The 14,526-nt window shown below is 53.3% G+C and overlaps 1 protein-coding gene across 1 annotated transcript in view; it reads left to right on the top strand.

Annotated features, from left to right (window-relative positions):
- The window catches only part of ttc28 (tetratricopeptide repeat domain 28), a 280,485-nt gene that overhangs the window by 225,766 nt on the left and 40,193 nt on the right, over positions 1–14,526 (top strand). Inside the window, exons 8-9 of the mRNA XM_064307030.1 lie at positions 8,447–9,788; positions 12,945–13,468. Of these exons, the coding sequence (XP_064163100.1) occupies positions 8,447–9,788; positions 12,945–13,468 (1,866 nt within the window). The remainder of the gene's footprint in view (positions 1–8,446; positions 9,789–12,944; positions 13,469–14,526) is intronic.

Here is a 14,526-nt window from a genome sequence, read left to right as displayed (position 1 = left end):
AAAAGGCCGCGATAAGAGTCATCCGAAACCAGGAGGAAGGCGACTTGGCAAAGGGGGAAGCGTGTGTGTTTTGGTGGGCCTCCCGCCCCGTTCTGCTACCCCCCTCAGTCCTATCGGGTCCCGCTGTCCAGGCCCCGCCCCCGGGTCTGCCCGTCAGGCGAGTTCGAGGGCCGGCTTAACGAGCCCCAGCCGCGCCCTGCATGCTTTTGCTCCTCCCCCTCCCCCGGCTCCCCTCAGCTTGGCGGTGCCGGCGGGAAAGCGATTGATGGCGGACAGGGAAGTGCTGTCGTGTACTTTAACCCTTTACTGACCACCGAGGCATTATTAGATGCAGCATAAAGCAGTGCTGCTGTCCATGTTCTGCCAGCACCTCTCTGTGTGTTTGCAAAAAGCTGCAGTGCAACAGCAGTGAGTGTATGTATGAATGCGTAATGCATGCTGTACAAGTGGAAAGAAAGTGCATTTGTGTGTGCTTGAGCGTGTGTGTGTGCGTGTGTGTTTATGTGTGTCAGTGCATGGGTATGCTATGCATTTGTGCATGTCTCTGTGCATTGTGTGTGTGCGTGTGCGTGCATTTGCACGTGTGTGTGTGTGCGTGCGTGTGTGTGTCTGTATATTACATATGTAAATATGTCTGTGCTGGCTGGTGTGACGTGAAATCGTGGCGCTGGGAGAGGACTGTGGGCGTGGCCAGGGAGGAGGGGAGGGGAGGTCGTAAAATAAACCGCAGCTGTGTGCTGCTGGCTGGAGCTCTAGGGTCCAACTGAGCATGTGCTTGTGTTCTCTGAAAAAGCTTTCTCTCTCTCTCTCTCAATCGCTCTCTCTTTTTCTTTTTCTCTCTCTCCTCTTTCTCTCTTTCCCATCTCTCTCACTCACTCCTCTCTCTCTCCTTGTCCTTCCCCCTCTCTCCCCCTCTCTCTTTCTCTGTCTCTCTTCCTCCTCTCTTCCCCCCCCTGCCTCTCTCGCTCTGTGATCTCATGCATGGCCGCATGACGCATCACATGGTCACATGACGCATCACACAGCACCGCAGTCCCTCACTTTGCTTGCCCTGGCTGAAATCAGATATACCCGCATATTTGGTGGCCTGTTTCCAAACCCCCAATCAGCATCGTCAAAATCCTAATTCAAGTGGGGGGGGGGGGGGGGGGGTGTTAACACAGACCTTGGCAGAAGAGGAAAAACCTTGCTGTTCTTCTCAAACTGCCAAGCTGTCGGCAACACCCAGTTCCCACAATTCCCATCACTGGAGAAAGAGCAGTGTGGAGAGAGACAAGGATGCTGTACTACAGCTATTATAGACCAACCAGATACTTCAGTCCTCCTGGCTTTACTACAGGTGGTCCTGGTGTTCTTCACACATCCATTGCCGCAATATTGGTGGTGGTCTTTTACACATTTTCAAACGGTGCACCCAATTAGGAAGCTCCGGCATCAGCAGAAGAGGGACAGAGCTTTCAATGTTAACAGTATAAATGCAGAGTATCTGGGTCGTCTGTAATTAAATTTTTGGTAGCAGTGTTCGTTGATGTTACAAGAGATGATTCTCATGTTCCTTCTGTATTCAGTTTATTTTACAAAGACAAAACGGGGTTTGTTACAGAAGTTTCCGGTTCCTAACTTGGAAATTTGGAATGTTTCGCCTTCAATGGAAGGGATACTGTACTTCCATTGTTAAGAATAGTCAACCATCTGGTTGATCTACATGTATCGTAATATCTTTGGCCGCGTCTGCCTACAGGTAGTCATGTGACCCAGTGTGTGTAGGGCACCCCCCCCCCCCCCACCCCCATGCAGGATAGTTTTGTCCTCTCCTCCACGGCGCTGCCAGTATGGAAAAAGCGGTGGATGTATTGTGTTACGCGCGCCATGCAGCTCGAGGCGAAACCCAATCCCCGTTTCTGGGCCCGGGGGCGGCCGCTGCCAGGGGTGTCCTGAGCGGTTGTTCTGCGTGGGACCCAGCAGCCGGCACGTCGGGGGCTTTTAAAGAGCGCTGCCCATTCGGAACCCGCCCGTGTCGCTATATATAGAAACAGGCACGTGTGTGTGTTTTCCCCTCTTCCCTCTTCCCTCGTCGGCGTCCGCGTCAGCGCGCTCTCTGAAAAGCAGCGGACGCCGAGCGGCTTTGAGACGCCGCGCGGATCGCCACGCTCGCGCTGCCCGTCTGCGTCGGAGGAGACGGCGAGGCCGGGATCGCAGGATGTGGTTCTGGACCGGGCGGAGCGAGCCGGCTGGCGCTCGGGTGGGGGGGGGGCAAGGGGGCGCTGTGCACCTCTGGGGGAATTCAGGAGCCCCGCCCCCTCGTGGTACGTCTCTCTCCGCGACCCCGCGGCTATCGGTCCTGCGGGGCGGAGGCAGAGCGGTGGAGAGGCGCGTGGCGCCGCGGCTGGTTAGCTGGAGCGAGGCTCTCGGCCCGGTTTCATCACGTCCGGCCGCTCGGCTCGGCGGAGAGGAAGCGCAGCTGCCCTTTCGGCGAGGAGAACGGCACACCAGGTTCCGCACCGGCCACGGCCCGGGCTTCTCCTCTTTAATATCCTGCAAATAGCACCCCGCCTGACACGCGTTCCACCTCCCGCGCAGAGCTCGCCACGCCGTTCGCTAATTACATGTGTACGCTGGTTACCATAGCAACTAGCACGCTACATCCCCCTGACCGTGACAGCCATTTGGTTGGTGACGGGTTCGGGCCGTCCGTAGAGCAGACCTAAGTAGAGACCAACGAGGTCGGGTGTCGTTAAAGAATTCAGTGATAATTGTAGCACTGTTAATATTGGCCGGGCACCACGTAGTAACTGGTGCCACAGGGCCTGTTGCAGAGCTACGTTCTCCGAAGGTCTAGCTTTGTGTGACTGAAGAGCAAACAGAGCTTCCATCTTGGCCTGCACACAAGCATCCAAACGGCAGTAGTGTGAACATGGCCCGTGTGCATGAATATCTGAATAACTCATCCCTTGAGCTGTGATTTTTGGGTCTGGATCACGGGCGTCCATGGAGCCCTAGCCCAGCGGTCGCTGGAGTCCCTGCTGTTCTGGAAATCATCTTTGTTGCCTTCGTTTGGGATCAGAAAATGTGACGGTAAGACTCAGCCCTCTGTGGCCTGGCGATTGCACTCCCAATGGCTGTCTCTTCTTCTTAATTCTCTTTTTTTCTTCTTGTTCTCATCCATCCTGCCAGTGTACCCCCTCCCCTGGTCCCTCCCCGGGTGCTCTGTTGCTCAGCGATAGGAAAGTAATTTTTTTTTACTCCTGATTCAAGCTTATGATGTGTGGACCCACAGGGAAGCAAAAACCACAATTGCAGAATTCAGCGGTGTGCTCTGCTTTCCAAAAAGGAAAAAAAGAACAAAAATCCCAGCGCAGCGGGCGTTTTGGTGGCGGAGGTGAACGTGACCGCTATCCGTGTTCCTCCAGGCTTTCTCCCGCCGCCGCGCGGTACTGCGTGTGCGAGCCCCGGATGTGAGCGGACGCAACGTTCTGGAGCCAATCGCCGTAATTCGGGTCTGATGGGAGCGCTGCTGAGTTCCAAGGATTGGACGTTTGAAGAGTTTCCCAGCGCTTGTCCCTCCGCACTTGGATTCGACGATCGAACCGGCATCCCCCGATAGCGGGTGGATGGGGGGGGGCGGCAAGAACTGGGCCCCAGCCAGCGGGGATTCTGGCGTCGGTTCTGGCAACCCAAATCTCGCTGTTCTCCATCCCTCCACACTGCATCACCAAATTCTCCCCAAAACCAACCGCGGCTATTTTCAGACGCCAGCCCCCGCCCCATCCCAATTTCCCAGCTTCAAATAGCGCAACAGCTTCAGTAACATTTCCCTGGAGACGAGTGCATTTGCATGTTGAATGTCCGAGAGTCTGAGAAGTCTTATTGGCATAGCTCATGCAGCCGGTGTCAGTATGCAGCCCAGGATGTGGTACAATGGGTTGGACTCATTTGAACCAAAGGCCTTTTCTTTCCAGGTCAAGCGGCGGTGATTGGCTGTAATCAGTGCGACTCTGATGGTACAGGTACTTACCAGCACTCACTGAAGCTCGCAACGGATGCTTCTTGATTAGAGTGCCTGCTCTGTCCCACGGTTGACGTTTTCAGTCAGCTCATTCACAGATGCTTGTCTGTTTTGCTTTACATCTCGAGCCAATGCAGGCAGGGCCATGATGGTCAACTGCAGTTGGCCCCTAGTCGATGACGTCGTTCCCTCAGACTTCCATGCCAACGCGGCCTCCGCCCGGTGTTTCTTATGAATCATCAGAAATTTCTGCAGTCCTGTTGTTGTATCTCTTGTTGTAGGCATGGTAGCCAAAATAATGAGCAACTGTGCACCATTTTATACTTAGCCGTGAGCGTGCTGAGAAGCTAAACGCTTAATTAACTCAGGGACCGGAGCTGTGTGGAAGAACACCTGCTTTCGGTCCACTTTGCATCCCTCATTTGCTCGAGTGCTTCCTTTATTGGCGGTTTCCTGTTGCTCGGCCTGCGTTCCGTCTGAGGAAGCCTCATCACAGCCACGGCGATTGCCACCCCCCCGCCCCCACCCCCAAACACGGTCAAAAAAAGATCCAATTACAAAACATCACACTGTTAGGGTGCAATTCTGCGTCTTAATGTGTTGAGTACAATGCGTAGCGTGTACATTAAGGTGACATACTCGAGTTTGGAAAATAAATGACAGAAACGACTAAGGAGCATTTGCCTTAGAACCTGTTACCACAGTTCTCATTGCAGTGTTTGGTCCTCTAAAGATTGAGCTTTTTTGTTCACAGTATGAATCGTGGGTCTGAAAGACTGGAGTACAAACAGCAGCACCATCTTGGTCTGCAAACGTGCAAACTACCATGACTTACCCAGCATGCATTTCAAATTAGATTAATTCCCCTGCACACTGGGAGCACTGTATACCCCTGTGTCGCTAGGCAGACTGATCCAATTAAATGCAGTGTGTTGCATTGGTCCAAATTAACTTCCAAGGTATTAATATTCATCTTAAATATTTTAGATAGGAATGGATTCTGCTTATTCCAGGGTTAAAAATAGAGGAGCCATGTATCTAAGGAATTCAGTCATTGCTTTCATTAAAGATCTGGACCCAATACTTTAGTCAATTTCTGCTGAAAGTGAACTAGTGCTATGTGGTGTTTAGAGTGTAGAATAGTCACAAGCTCTCCTGTAGTACTGTGTAGTGTTTAGAGTGTAGAATGGGCTCTGGCTCTCCTGTAGTACTGTGAAGTGTTTAATGTAGAGGGTCCATGTTCTGTAACTGTGTAGTGTTTAGTGTAGAATACTCACAAGCTCTCCGTAGTACGTGTAGTTTGAGTGTAAAGCTCTGCCTCCTGTAGTACTGTGAAGTGTTTAGTGTAGAATACTCACAAGCTCTCCTGTAGTACTGTGTAGTGTTTAGAGTGTAGAATGGGCTCTGGCTCTCCTGTAGTACTGTGAAGTGTTTAGAGTGTAGAATGGTCACAAGCTCTCCTGTAGTACTGTGTAGTGTTTAGAGTGTAGAATAGTCACAAGCTCTCCTGTAGTACTGTGTAGTGTTTAGAGTGTAGAATAGTCACAAGCTCTCCTGTAGTACTGTGTAGTGTTTAGAGTGTAGAATAGTCACAAGCTCTCCTGTAGTACTGTGTAGTGTTTAGAGTGTAGAATAGTCACAAGCTCTCCTGTAGTACTGTGTAGTGTTTAGAGTGTAGAATGGGCACTGGCTCTCCTGTCGTACTGTGGGTGACGTAACCTAAATCACTTCAGCTTTATACATTTACTGTATGTAAAAGCGATGTAAACTCAGTCATTCTGGATAACGGCGTCTCTCCGAAATATCTATAATTTGAAATGAAAATTTTATGAGTTTGCCAGCCCAATCTGCTAACCTGACATTTACGACATGTTTTAAATTCAGTCTGATTGATAGAAAGATAGATCGATCCTTTATTACCCTGGAATGGAGTTTGCTCTCCTCATTTAAGTACCCCTGTGAGGCATTCGCATAAAAACACATAATGTACTGGTTCTGTATTCTGTCTCTCCCTCGGTGCCCTAATCTTTCCAGAAACTCAGGGGCCGTGTCAGAAATCCGCGCGATTGGTGCCAGTCATCCATGTCATCTGTGTCAGAGCCAATCAGTGCGCGCGTCAGCCGGAGCAGTCGGAGGAACTGTCCGCGTGTCAGACTGCCAGCGTTAGCCGGTGCGTCGCACGCGTCAAGCGCTGCGGCGGGGGAGTCACTTAGCGTGTAGCGCCACAGAGCCGCGGACGTGCTGACGGGTAGGAGGCGCCGCGCCGGAGTGGGTGAATTTGCGTGCCGCTCGGTCGCGCCATCGGTGTGCCAGCGTTACTGTCTCAGCCGGGCACCAGTCTGTGTGGATGGTGGGGCTCTGTGTGCGAGAGCCGGTAGGTGTGCCTGGTGGAACGTCGCGGAGGCAGCCGCTGAGATCAACGGCACGTTGGCCTCAGACGGTGTTTGTGTTTTTGTTGCCGCTCTGCTTTTCCAGCTAATTGTGGCGAGGTTGTGTTTAATCTGTGAGGATAAAATTCTCCCGCCCCATCTCATTGTCATGGCTCAAGGCGATGCCTCTATCTGCCCATTGTAGTGCTGTGTAATGATTTGTAAAAACTGGGCTTGTCGCTGAGAGGTTACAGGTTTAAATCCCAGGCAGGGCACTGCCATTGCTTAAATAACAAGCAAATAAACCCAGCTTTGTAAATGGATCGTGTGTAAGAACTGTAAGGCGGCGTGGATAAGAACGCGTGCCTAATCCGTAAATGTAAATGTAGAGCGTGGTGTTATGCCCCTGCCTGCTGACAGTTTAGAGGAGGAGCACAGACCCCAGTTTATCTGTACACAGTTCTGCCTTCAATTGTAACATTAATCCAAGAGGGTATTCAGTACCCAGGGAGGTTAATAATGGATACAGCTGGAGTCTGCAGGCACAGTGTGGATTAAAGCATACTGCAACAAATGGCTCTCCGCAGTGCTAAGGCTGTAGGCCTACGGTGTTGAGTCTGCAGTCTCCCAACAGAGAAAGGGCTGGCATAAGCCCCTGATTGGGTGTTCCACACCCTGCTAATCCTTACTGGGCCATTCATAGAGTGACAGAGAACACATGGGCATCCTGGGAACTGGGCCCCCCCCCCTCCCTCCCCACCACTCCTCTCCCCCCGTTACCTCTCACCCGAAGCCACTGAGGGGCCCTGTTGCCGTGCCGACTGGCCGGCGGACGGGCGGTCTGCGGTTTGGCCTGACGGGACTCCGCGGGGCAAACCCCTCAGCGGGGGCGCGCAGCTCCAAAACATTGCGTCATCGAGACCGCACGGCTTGTTCCACTGCAGTTATGGCCCCCCACCCCCGGTCATGGTTGCCTTGTCTTTCTGAGTAAGAGAGCAAATTTTGGTCAGGGAGCTCCTGTGCTAAGCACACGCCGCCTCCACCATTTACCCAAACTGCCCCCCCCCGCCGCCTCCCCCCACAGTCCCACGCCAGCACGTCTCCTTTTCCGCTCGTCTCTGCACTCTCCTGATCCCCTCCACTTACCGCGCGCCAGCTTCTGGTTTTGGGGGATCGTGGGGGGGGGGGGTGGCGTTGGGCCCGCAGTCCAGGGACGCGGGAACCAAATTCCAGGAGCCGAAAGCAAAGCCCCCCCCCCGCCTTCGCTCTCGCCTCAAAACCACTTTCCATCACAAGTGCTCATTACTCCCCCCCCACCCCCACCCCCAAAAACCTCCCTCTGTCTCTCCTCCTCTGCCTCTACTTCCCTCCGTCATTTTTCCTGGGGTGGAGGAGACAGGGCGGGCTTCAGTATCACATATCCGAGCGGTAATTTGCGATGCTCGGGAAGGCGCGGTGACAGCTGAAAAGGACACGGAGCTCTGGGTCGTTCTCGGAGACGCGGGGAGAGAGGCCGGTATGCGTGTAGATGGCTGACGTCCCCGTAATGAGCCGTCCGGGCGCTCTCGAGCGGCTTCGTGTGCCGGGGGGACGGAAGACCGACGGACGCGGCGCGGTGATTATCATTACGGCGTCGGACATTTAGTATTCCGCCTTTCTTCGCTCTGACCTTGTTTTTGAGGCTTTTGGAAAGCGGCTGCCGGCTCAGTCTGGTTTCCTCCTCTCCTTTTGTTCTGCCCTTCTGAGACCTCGCCGTTCCTGGGTTTGTTTGTGATTCGTTTAGAAGCCGCCATTAAGGAAAGCATTTTTTTGGGGGGGGCTCGACTCTCATTTCTGCAACAATGAAGCTCTTCCAAAGCACATTAGAGATTGTGCGGAGAGGGTTCATATTATGCAGGTGTTGGGCAAATGGGTAGGGACTCCTGTAATAGCTTACTTTGTTATCTTTCTCTTTAATGCATCGCAGAGTTTGGGAAATGTGTGGTTAGATATTATTGCGTTCCTCTGTGTGGGTAGGAATATTGTTTTAAAAAGCAGCTGATTTCACGGCACTCTTCGTCTTCTTCTGTAGGCATCATCCACCAGATGAAGGGGGATTATGAGACTGCACTGAAACTCCACAAAACTCATCTCTCCATCGCCCAGGAGCTGAGCGACTACGCCGCCCAGGGGCGGGCCTACGGGAACATGGGCAACGCCTACAACGCGCTGGGCATGTTCGACCAGGCCGTGCGCTACCACCGCCAGGAGCTCCAGATCTCCATGGAGGTCAACGACCGGGCCTCGCAGGCCTCCACCCACGGCAACCTGGCGGTGGCCTACCAGGCGCTGGGCGCCCACGACCGCGCCCTCCAGCACTACCAGAACCACCTGAACATCGCCCGCGAGCTGCGGGATGTCCAGAGCGAGGCCCGGGCCCTGGGGAACCTGGGAAACTTCCACTGCTCCCGGGGCGAGTTCCCTCAGGCCGTGCCCTACTACGAGCAGTACCTGCGTCTGTCCCCGGACCTCCAGGACATGGAGAGCGAGGGCAAGGTGTGCCATAACCTGGGCTACGCCCACTACTGCCTGGGAAGCTACCAGGAGGCCGTCAAGTACTACGAGCAGGACCTGGCGCTGGCTAAGGACCTGCATGACAAGCTGAGCCAGGCCAAGGCCTACTGCAACCTGGGCCTGGCCTTCAAGGCACTGGGCAACTTCAGCAAGGCTGAGGAGTGCCAGAAGTACCTCCTCTCCCTGGCCCAGTCGCTCAACAACCAGCAGGCCCGCTTCCGGGCCCTGGGCAACCTGGGCGACATCTTCGTCTGCAAGAAGGACGTGGGCGGGGCCATCAAGTTCTACGAGCAGCAGCTGGCCCTGGCGCACCAGGTCAAGGAGCGCAAGATGGAGGCGTGCGCCTACGCCGCCCTGGGCACCGCCTACCGGATGGTGCAGAAGTACGACAAGGCCCTGGGCTACCACACCCAGGAGCTGGAGGTCTACCAGGAGCTGGGCGACATCCAGGGGGAGTGCCAGGCCCACGGGCACCTGGCGGCGGTCTACATGTCCCTGGGGAAGTACACCATGGCCTTCAAGTGCTACGAGGAGCAACTCGAGCTGGGCCAGCGGCTCAAGGACCCCAGCGTGGAGGCGCAGGTCTACGGCAACATGGGCATCACCAAGATGAACATGAGCGTGATGGAGGAGGCCATCGGCTACCTGGAGCAGCAGCTGGCCACCCTGCAGCAGCTGAGCGGGAACGAGGCCGTGCTGGACCGGGGGCGGGCCTACGGTAACCTGGGCGACTGCTACGAGGCGCTGGGCGACTACGAGGAGGCCATCAAGTACTACGACCAGTACCTGTCTGTGGCCCAGAGCCTGAACCGAATGCAGGACCAGGAGAAGGCCTACCGGGGCCTGGGCAACGGACACAGGTCAGTACTGTGCCTGGGAGTCATGTGACCTTCTGAAGCCCTCCCTCACTGAAATATACTCTCATATATTGGAAATATGTGAAAACTTTAATGAATACAATAGGATATATTTCACAGCAGCATATTTAGTAATAAAATACTGCAGTATTGGAAAGCAAGCATAATTTGTTGTTGTGAAGTGTTGCGATATATTGATTATGTATTTTATTATGTATTTTAAGAATATGTTCAGTGCATCCCATTCCTATAAAGGGTTCAAGTCGTACTGTGGGCTCATTCACATTCCCTACACTGTAGATCCATGTTGTAACTCACTGTGGAAAGTCAGCCACAGAAAATCAGAGTACAATGAGCAACATCTGACAGCTCAAGATCATAGATTCTTTGGCCTACTTTTCCTGGGGGTGGGGTTTTCTGGAGAACTCCCTGGTGCCAGGAAGGCATTACTGATTTACAGGTACGGGTGGGGGGGTCACACCCTCAGCATACTCACACCCCCTAGCCAGGCACTGGTGGCAGCTTGCATAGCTTCCTGAACTGATTTCTTCAGGCAATTTGACGTTAATTAATGTCATTTAAATAGATATTAATGTTTCATGCAAAAACGAATCATGAACTCTGACCTCAAGCTTTTGCTTTAAAATGTAATTACTTAATGGTGCTGATTATGAGATCTGATTGACCCAAATTACTGCCTGACCAAGGTTTTCACCGATAGGTAAATTATGGCAGTTTCACTACCCTTGTCCCGGGCTTTCTGTTTAAGTAGGGCAGTCGAATTCCCGTTAAAATACCCCTCTGGATGCTGTTTCTTGACGGTTATCTGCTGAAAGGCCTGTTGCGCAATCAATGCCTTGTTTGTCGGTGGTAAAAAAAAAAAAAAAAGTAGAACACCGTGCATCTCTTCTGCCCCTCTCTGTTCTTTCGGCCTTCTGCTCAGCAGAGGAAAACTTGAGTTTGAGGCTCTGATGGAGTGCCGCAGATGACTGAAGTGTGAAGTGTATCCGACTCCCCGAGCCCGGCCAATCGAAACGAACGTTCACGCGCCGCAGACAGTCCTGGATTGAAATCCCCCGTACCGGAGTTTGTTCGGAATCGGCTTTTGTAGTTTGAGCGTTTCCTACGCCTGCGGCATTGTGGGATGCGATTTTCACTGCGCCAGCTTTGGGACCAGGCGATGCGAGAAACAGATTGGGAAAGGTAGCTGTTTTTGTGTCCCCCCCGCCGTGCGTACCCGCTCAGTGCCAACCGGCTTCCAACCTCATCATTAGTTTGTTAGCTCGTTAGCTCGTTAGCAGTGTTGATGGTCCTATCCCCCGTCCCCGTCTCCCTGCGCGGGAGTTTCCTGGCGCAGATGTGGGCACAGGGAGATGGCAAACGCGGCACACCGCTCGGGCTGTCAGCCGCGGTGAGCCCCCACCACTCCCTCCCCAACGGTAAATGACTTTTCGGGGACACACTACCCCTCCCCCGCTGCCCCCCCCCCCCCCACAGTCACAATACGGTTCCCCGTGCAGCAGGAGAGGTAGAAACAAACACGGCCTCGTCGCGGGAGGGAACTAAAAACCCTCTCTTGTTTGATTTTGCGCTGAAACGAGACCCGGGTATGTATCCCGGGCGACGTGATGCCAGCGGAATTCCTGCCGACGACGCCGAGGCATTCCGATGCCGCGCGCCCCTTCTCCCGCGTTAATTACCGGGAACGGTACGGATGCCGTGTGTCAATTCAATAACGGCGGTCCTGTGATTCCGATGCGGGATGCGGACGGAGGCGGGAATCCTGGGTTCTGGATGTGGCTCGTCACTCTGCGGCAGATTAGCGTAGCGCCTCCTTTGTCCCGCCTGTAGCCTCCCCCCACTGTGCCGGCGAGCCGAGCCGCGGCGCTCCGGCATCGAAAAGGCCGTCTGCGTGCGCGTTCCCATGATTCCCGCGAGCAGGAATGCTAACACTGCGCGCACGTTCCCGTGATTCCCGCGAGCAGGGATGCTAACACTGCACGCACGTTCCCGTGATTCCCGCGAGCAGGCATGCTAACACTGCGCGCACGTTCCCATGATTCCCGCGAGCAGGAATGCTAATACTGCACGCACGTTCCCGTGATTCCCGCGAGCAGGCATGCTAATACTGCGCGCAGATTTCTGCTCCTCTGTGTGACGCCGCGCGGCCTGCTTATTTTAATATGTTCCTTTCATAGGCTCTGACTCACTGGGTTGAAGAAGGATGAAATTACCAGCAAAAAAATTGTGTTTTGACAGAAAAAAGAAAGGGAGTAAATTTGCTTCCGCTTCAGAATGAGTCTAAACTAAGCAGAAGAAATGCTCTAACGTTTGAGAGAGTATTATTATTATAGGGTTCATTTTTGTAAAAAAATGAGTACGATTTTCCATGTCATTTTCTTATGCAGTACTATATTAAATGCTCATATTTGCTTGCATAGAATTGCTTGCAATTCAGAACAGAGATATAATATGGGACTTCAAAATACAAAAGCTTGTCCTCTCAGAGCTAGGCTATATAGAGATAGAACCCTATAAATTTAAGCACTTTTATTAGAACCCAATATAGAAGTTCTAATATAGAAGTATTAGAACAATGTAAAGAACGTACTCATTTGAAGTCTCATGTTAGAGCACTGTCAAATGACACTGTAACACTAAGCTTTCCCATTAAAGCCCTGTAATATGAAGCGGTATTAGAATCCTATATAGAACCCTGTAAGTCAAGGCTCTTGTATTAAAACTTGGCAGATGCTCTGATCCAGAACGAAGTACAGAAGTGGAGAGCATCAGTATATTTCTCAGGAGTACAAACCCCATATAAAGCCCTGTGACTCTAAAACCTCCTATTCATAGAGCCCTACAATACTATCCTCTCATATTAGAGCCCTGTGGTGAAGCCCGTAATCTGCATCGTAACGGAACAGTGTTAAAGGGGCGGTTGTGTGACAGGGTTAATTTGGGTTAATGTGTGAGGGGGGTGGAGTGGTGTCTCACCCCCCCCCCTCCCTGTGCTGGTCCTGGCAGGGCGATGGGGAGCCTGCAGCAGTCTCTGGTGTGTTTCGGTCTACCCAAACACCCCCACCCCCAACCCCCTCCCTGTGCTGGTCCTGGTGTGTTTCGGTCTTACACCCCCCCTCCCCGTGCTGGTCCTGGCAGGGCGATGGGGAGCCTGCAGCAGTCCCTGGTGTGCTTCGAGAAGCGGCTGGTGGTGGCGCACGAGCTGGGGGAGAGCGCCACCAAGGCGCAGGCGTACGGCGAGCTGGGCAGCCTGCACAGCCAGCTGGGCAACTACGAGCAGGCCATCTCCTGCCTGGAGCGCCAGATGGGCATCGCCCGGGAGACCGGGGACCGCCCGCTGGAGGGCCACGCCAGCTGCGGCCTGGGCGCCGTGTACCAGCTGATGGGCGAGCACGAGACGGCGCTGCGCTGCCACCAGCTGGACCTGGAGATCGCCGAGGAGACGGGCAGCGCCGGCTGCCAGGGCCGCGCCTACGGCAACCTGGGCCTCACCTACGAGTCGCTGGGCAACTTCGAGCGGGCCGTGGTGTACCAGGAGCAGCACCTGAGCATCGCCGCGGAGACCAACGACCTGGCCGCCAAGACGCTGGCCTACAGCAGCCTGGGCCGCACCCACCACGCGCTGCAGAACTACTCGCAGGCCGTCATGTACCTGCAGGAAGGTGAGGGGGGCGGGGGCGTGTGCAGACGGGCGGGGCGGGAGTTTCATGATTGGCTGTTTTATATAAATGTGTGTGTGTGCGTGCGTGTGTGTTTGAGAATCTGTGTGTGAGTTTGTATGTGTGTGTGTGGTTGATAAGAACACTCAAGTTACCTAATTTGTGTGTGTGTGTGTGTGTGTGTGTGTGTGCTTGTGTGAGTGTTTAGTTGCTTGTCACGCTTGTCTTTGTAAGATTTATTAAGGCATGTCTCTTTATGTATCTTCCTGCTAGCTGGTGTGTGTGAGTGTGTGTGTGCACACCTGCTTGAGGGCACATTACTTTGCACCTGCGGATGTTGGGGTAACGCTGGTGTTGATTGGGACCACTCAATCCTGCGTGTGAGCGTCAGGTAGCTATTGAAAGTGAGAGTCTACTGTGAATGCACTGCGTTCACTTCGAGAGTCTGCAGCTGACCCTGTGGGCTAATGGACTCCCAGAATGCCTTGCTTTTTTTTCACAGAGAAACCAAAATGGCCTCTTCACTCAGTAACAAGTTGAAAACACAGCGACTGCGGCGGAGGGTGAAATCCCAGCCTGTGTCACGCGGCGGTTTACTGAGGGAAAGCATCCAGTTGAATGGGGGCCCCGGGAGGCCGCCATCGCTGCTGTGGTGCTTTTTTAAGGGCCCGTGTCGAAAGGATCATTTCCTGAAGCCAAGCTGCCGTTTGAAAAGGAACTGTGACTCGGGACTTTTGTTTGTTTTTTTTTATTTTTCTGGTTCACCACTCCGCCTTTCGAAATTCGAAGCTCAGCTAAGGCACTAAGTTGTAAACAATCCATTAAAACCCCACGGTTTGAGTGCTCCGCCTGGGGAAATGTGCGTTCGATGATAATGAACGTTTCTAGTCAACAATGATGGAGTGTTGCGAAATAAGTACCCTCGGTTGACGCTATCATTGACTTAGCGTTGAGCATAATCCATTTGCGGGGGCTGTTTTTAACAATTTCATTAAATTAAAGGGCACTTAGGGATATTCGGTGCCTTAAAAGTTGTTTGCCTTGCAATAACGATTGGACAA

Source organism: Anguilla rostrata, chromosome 14, assembly GCF_018555375.3.
Source record: "Anguilla rostrata isolate EN2019 chromosome 14, ASM1855537v3, whole genome shotgun sequence".
NCBI lineage: Eukaryota > Metazoa > Chordata > Actinopteri > Anguilliformes > Anguillidae > Anguilla > Anguilla rostrata.
Note: the sequence above shows the minus strand (reverse complement) of the source record. Positions and strands in the feature narration are given on the sequence as shown.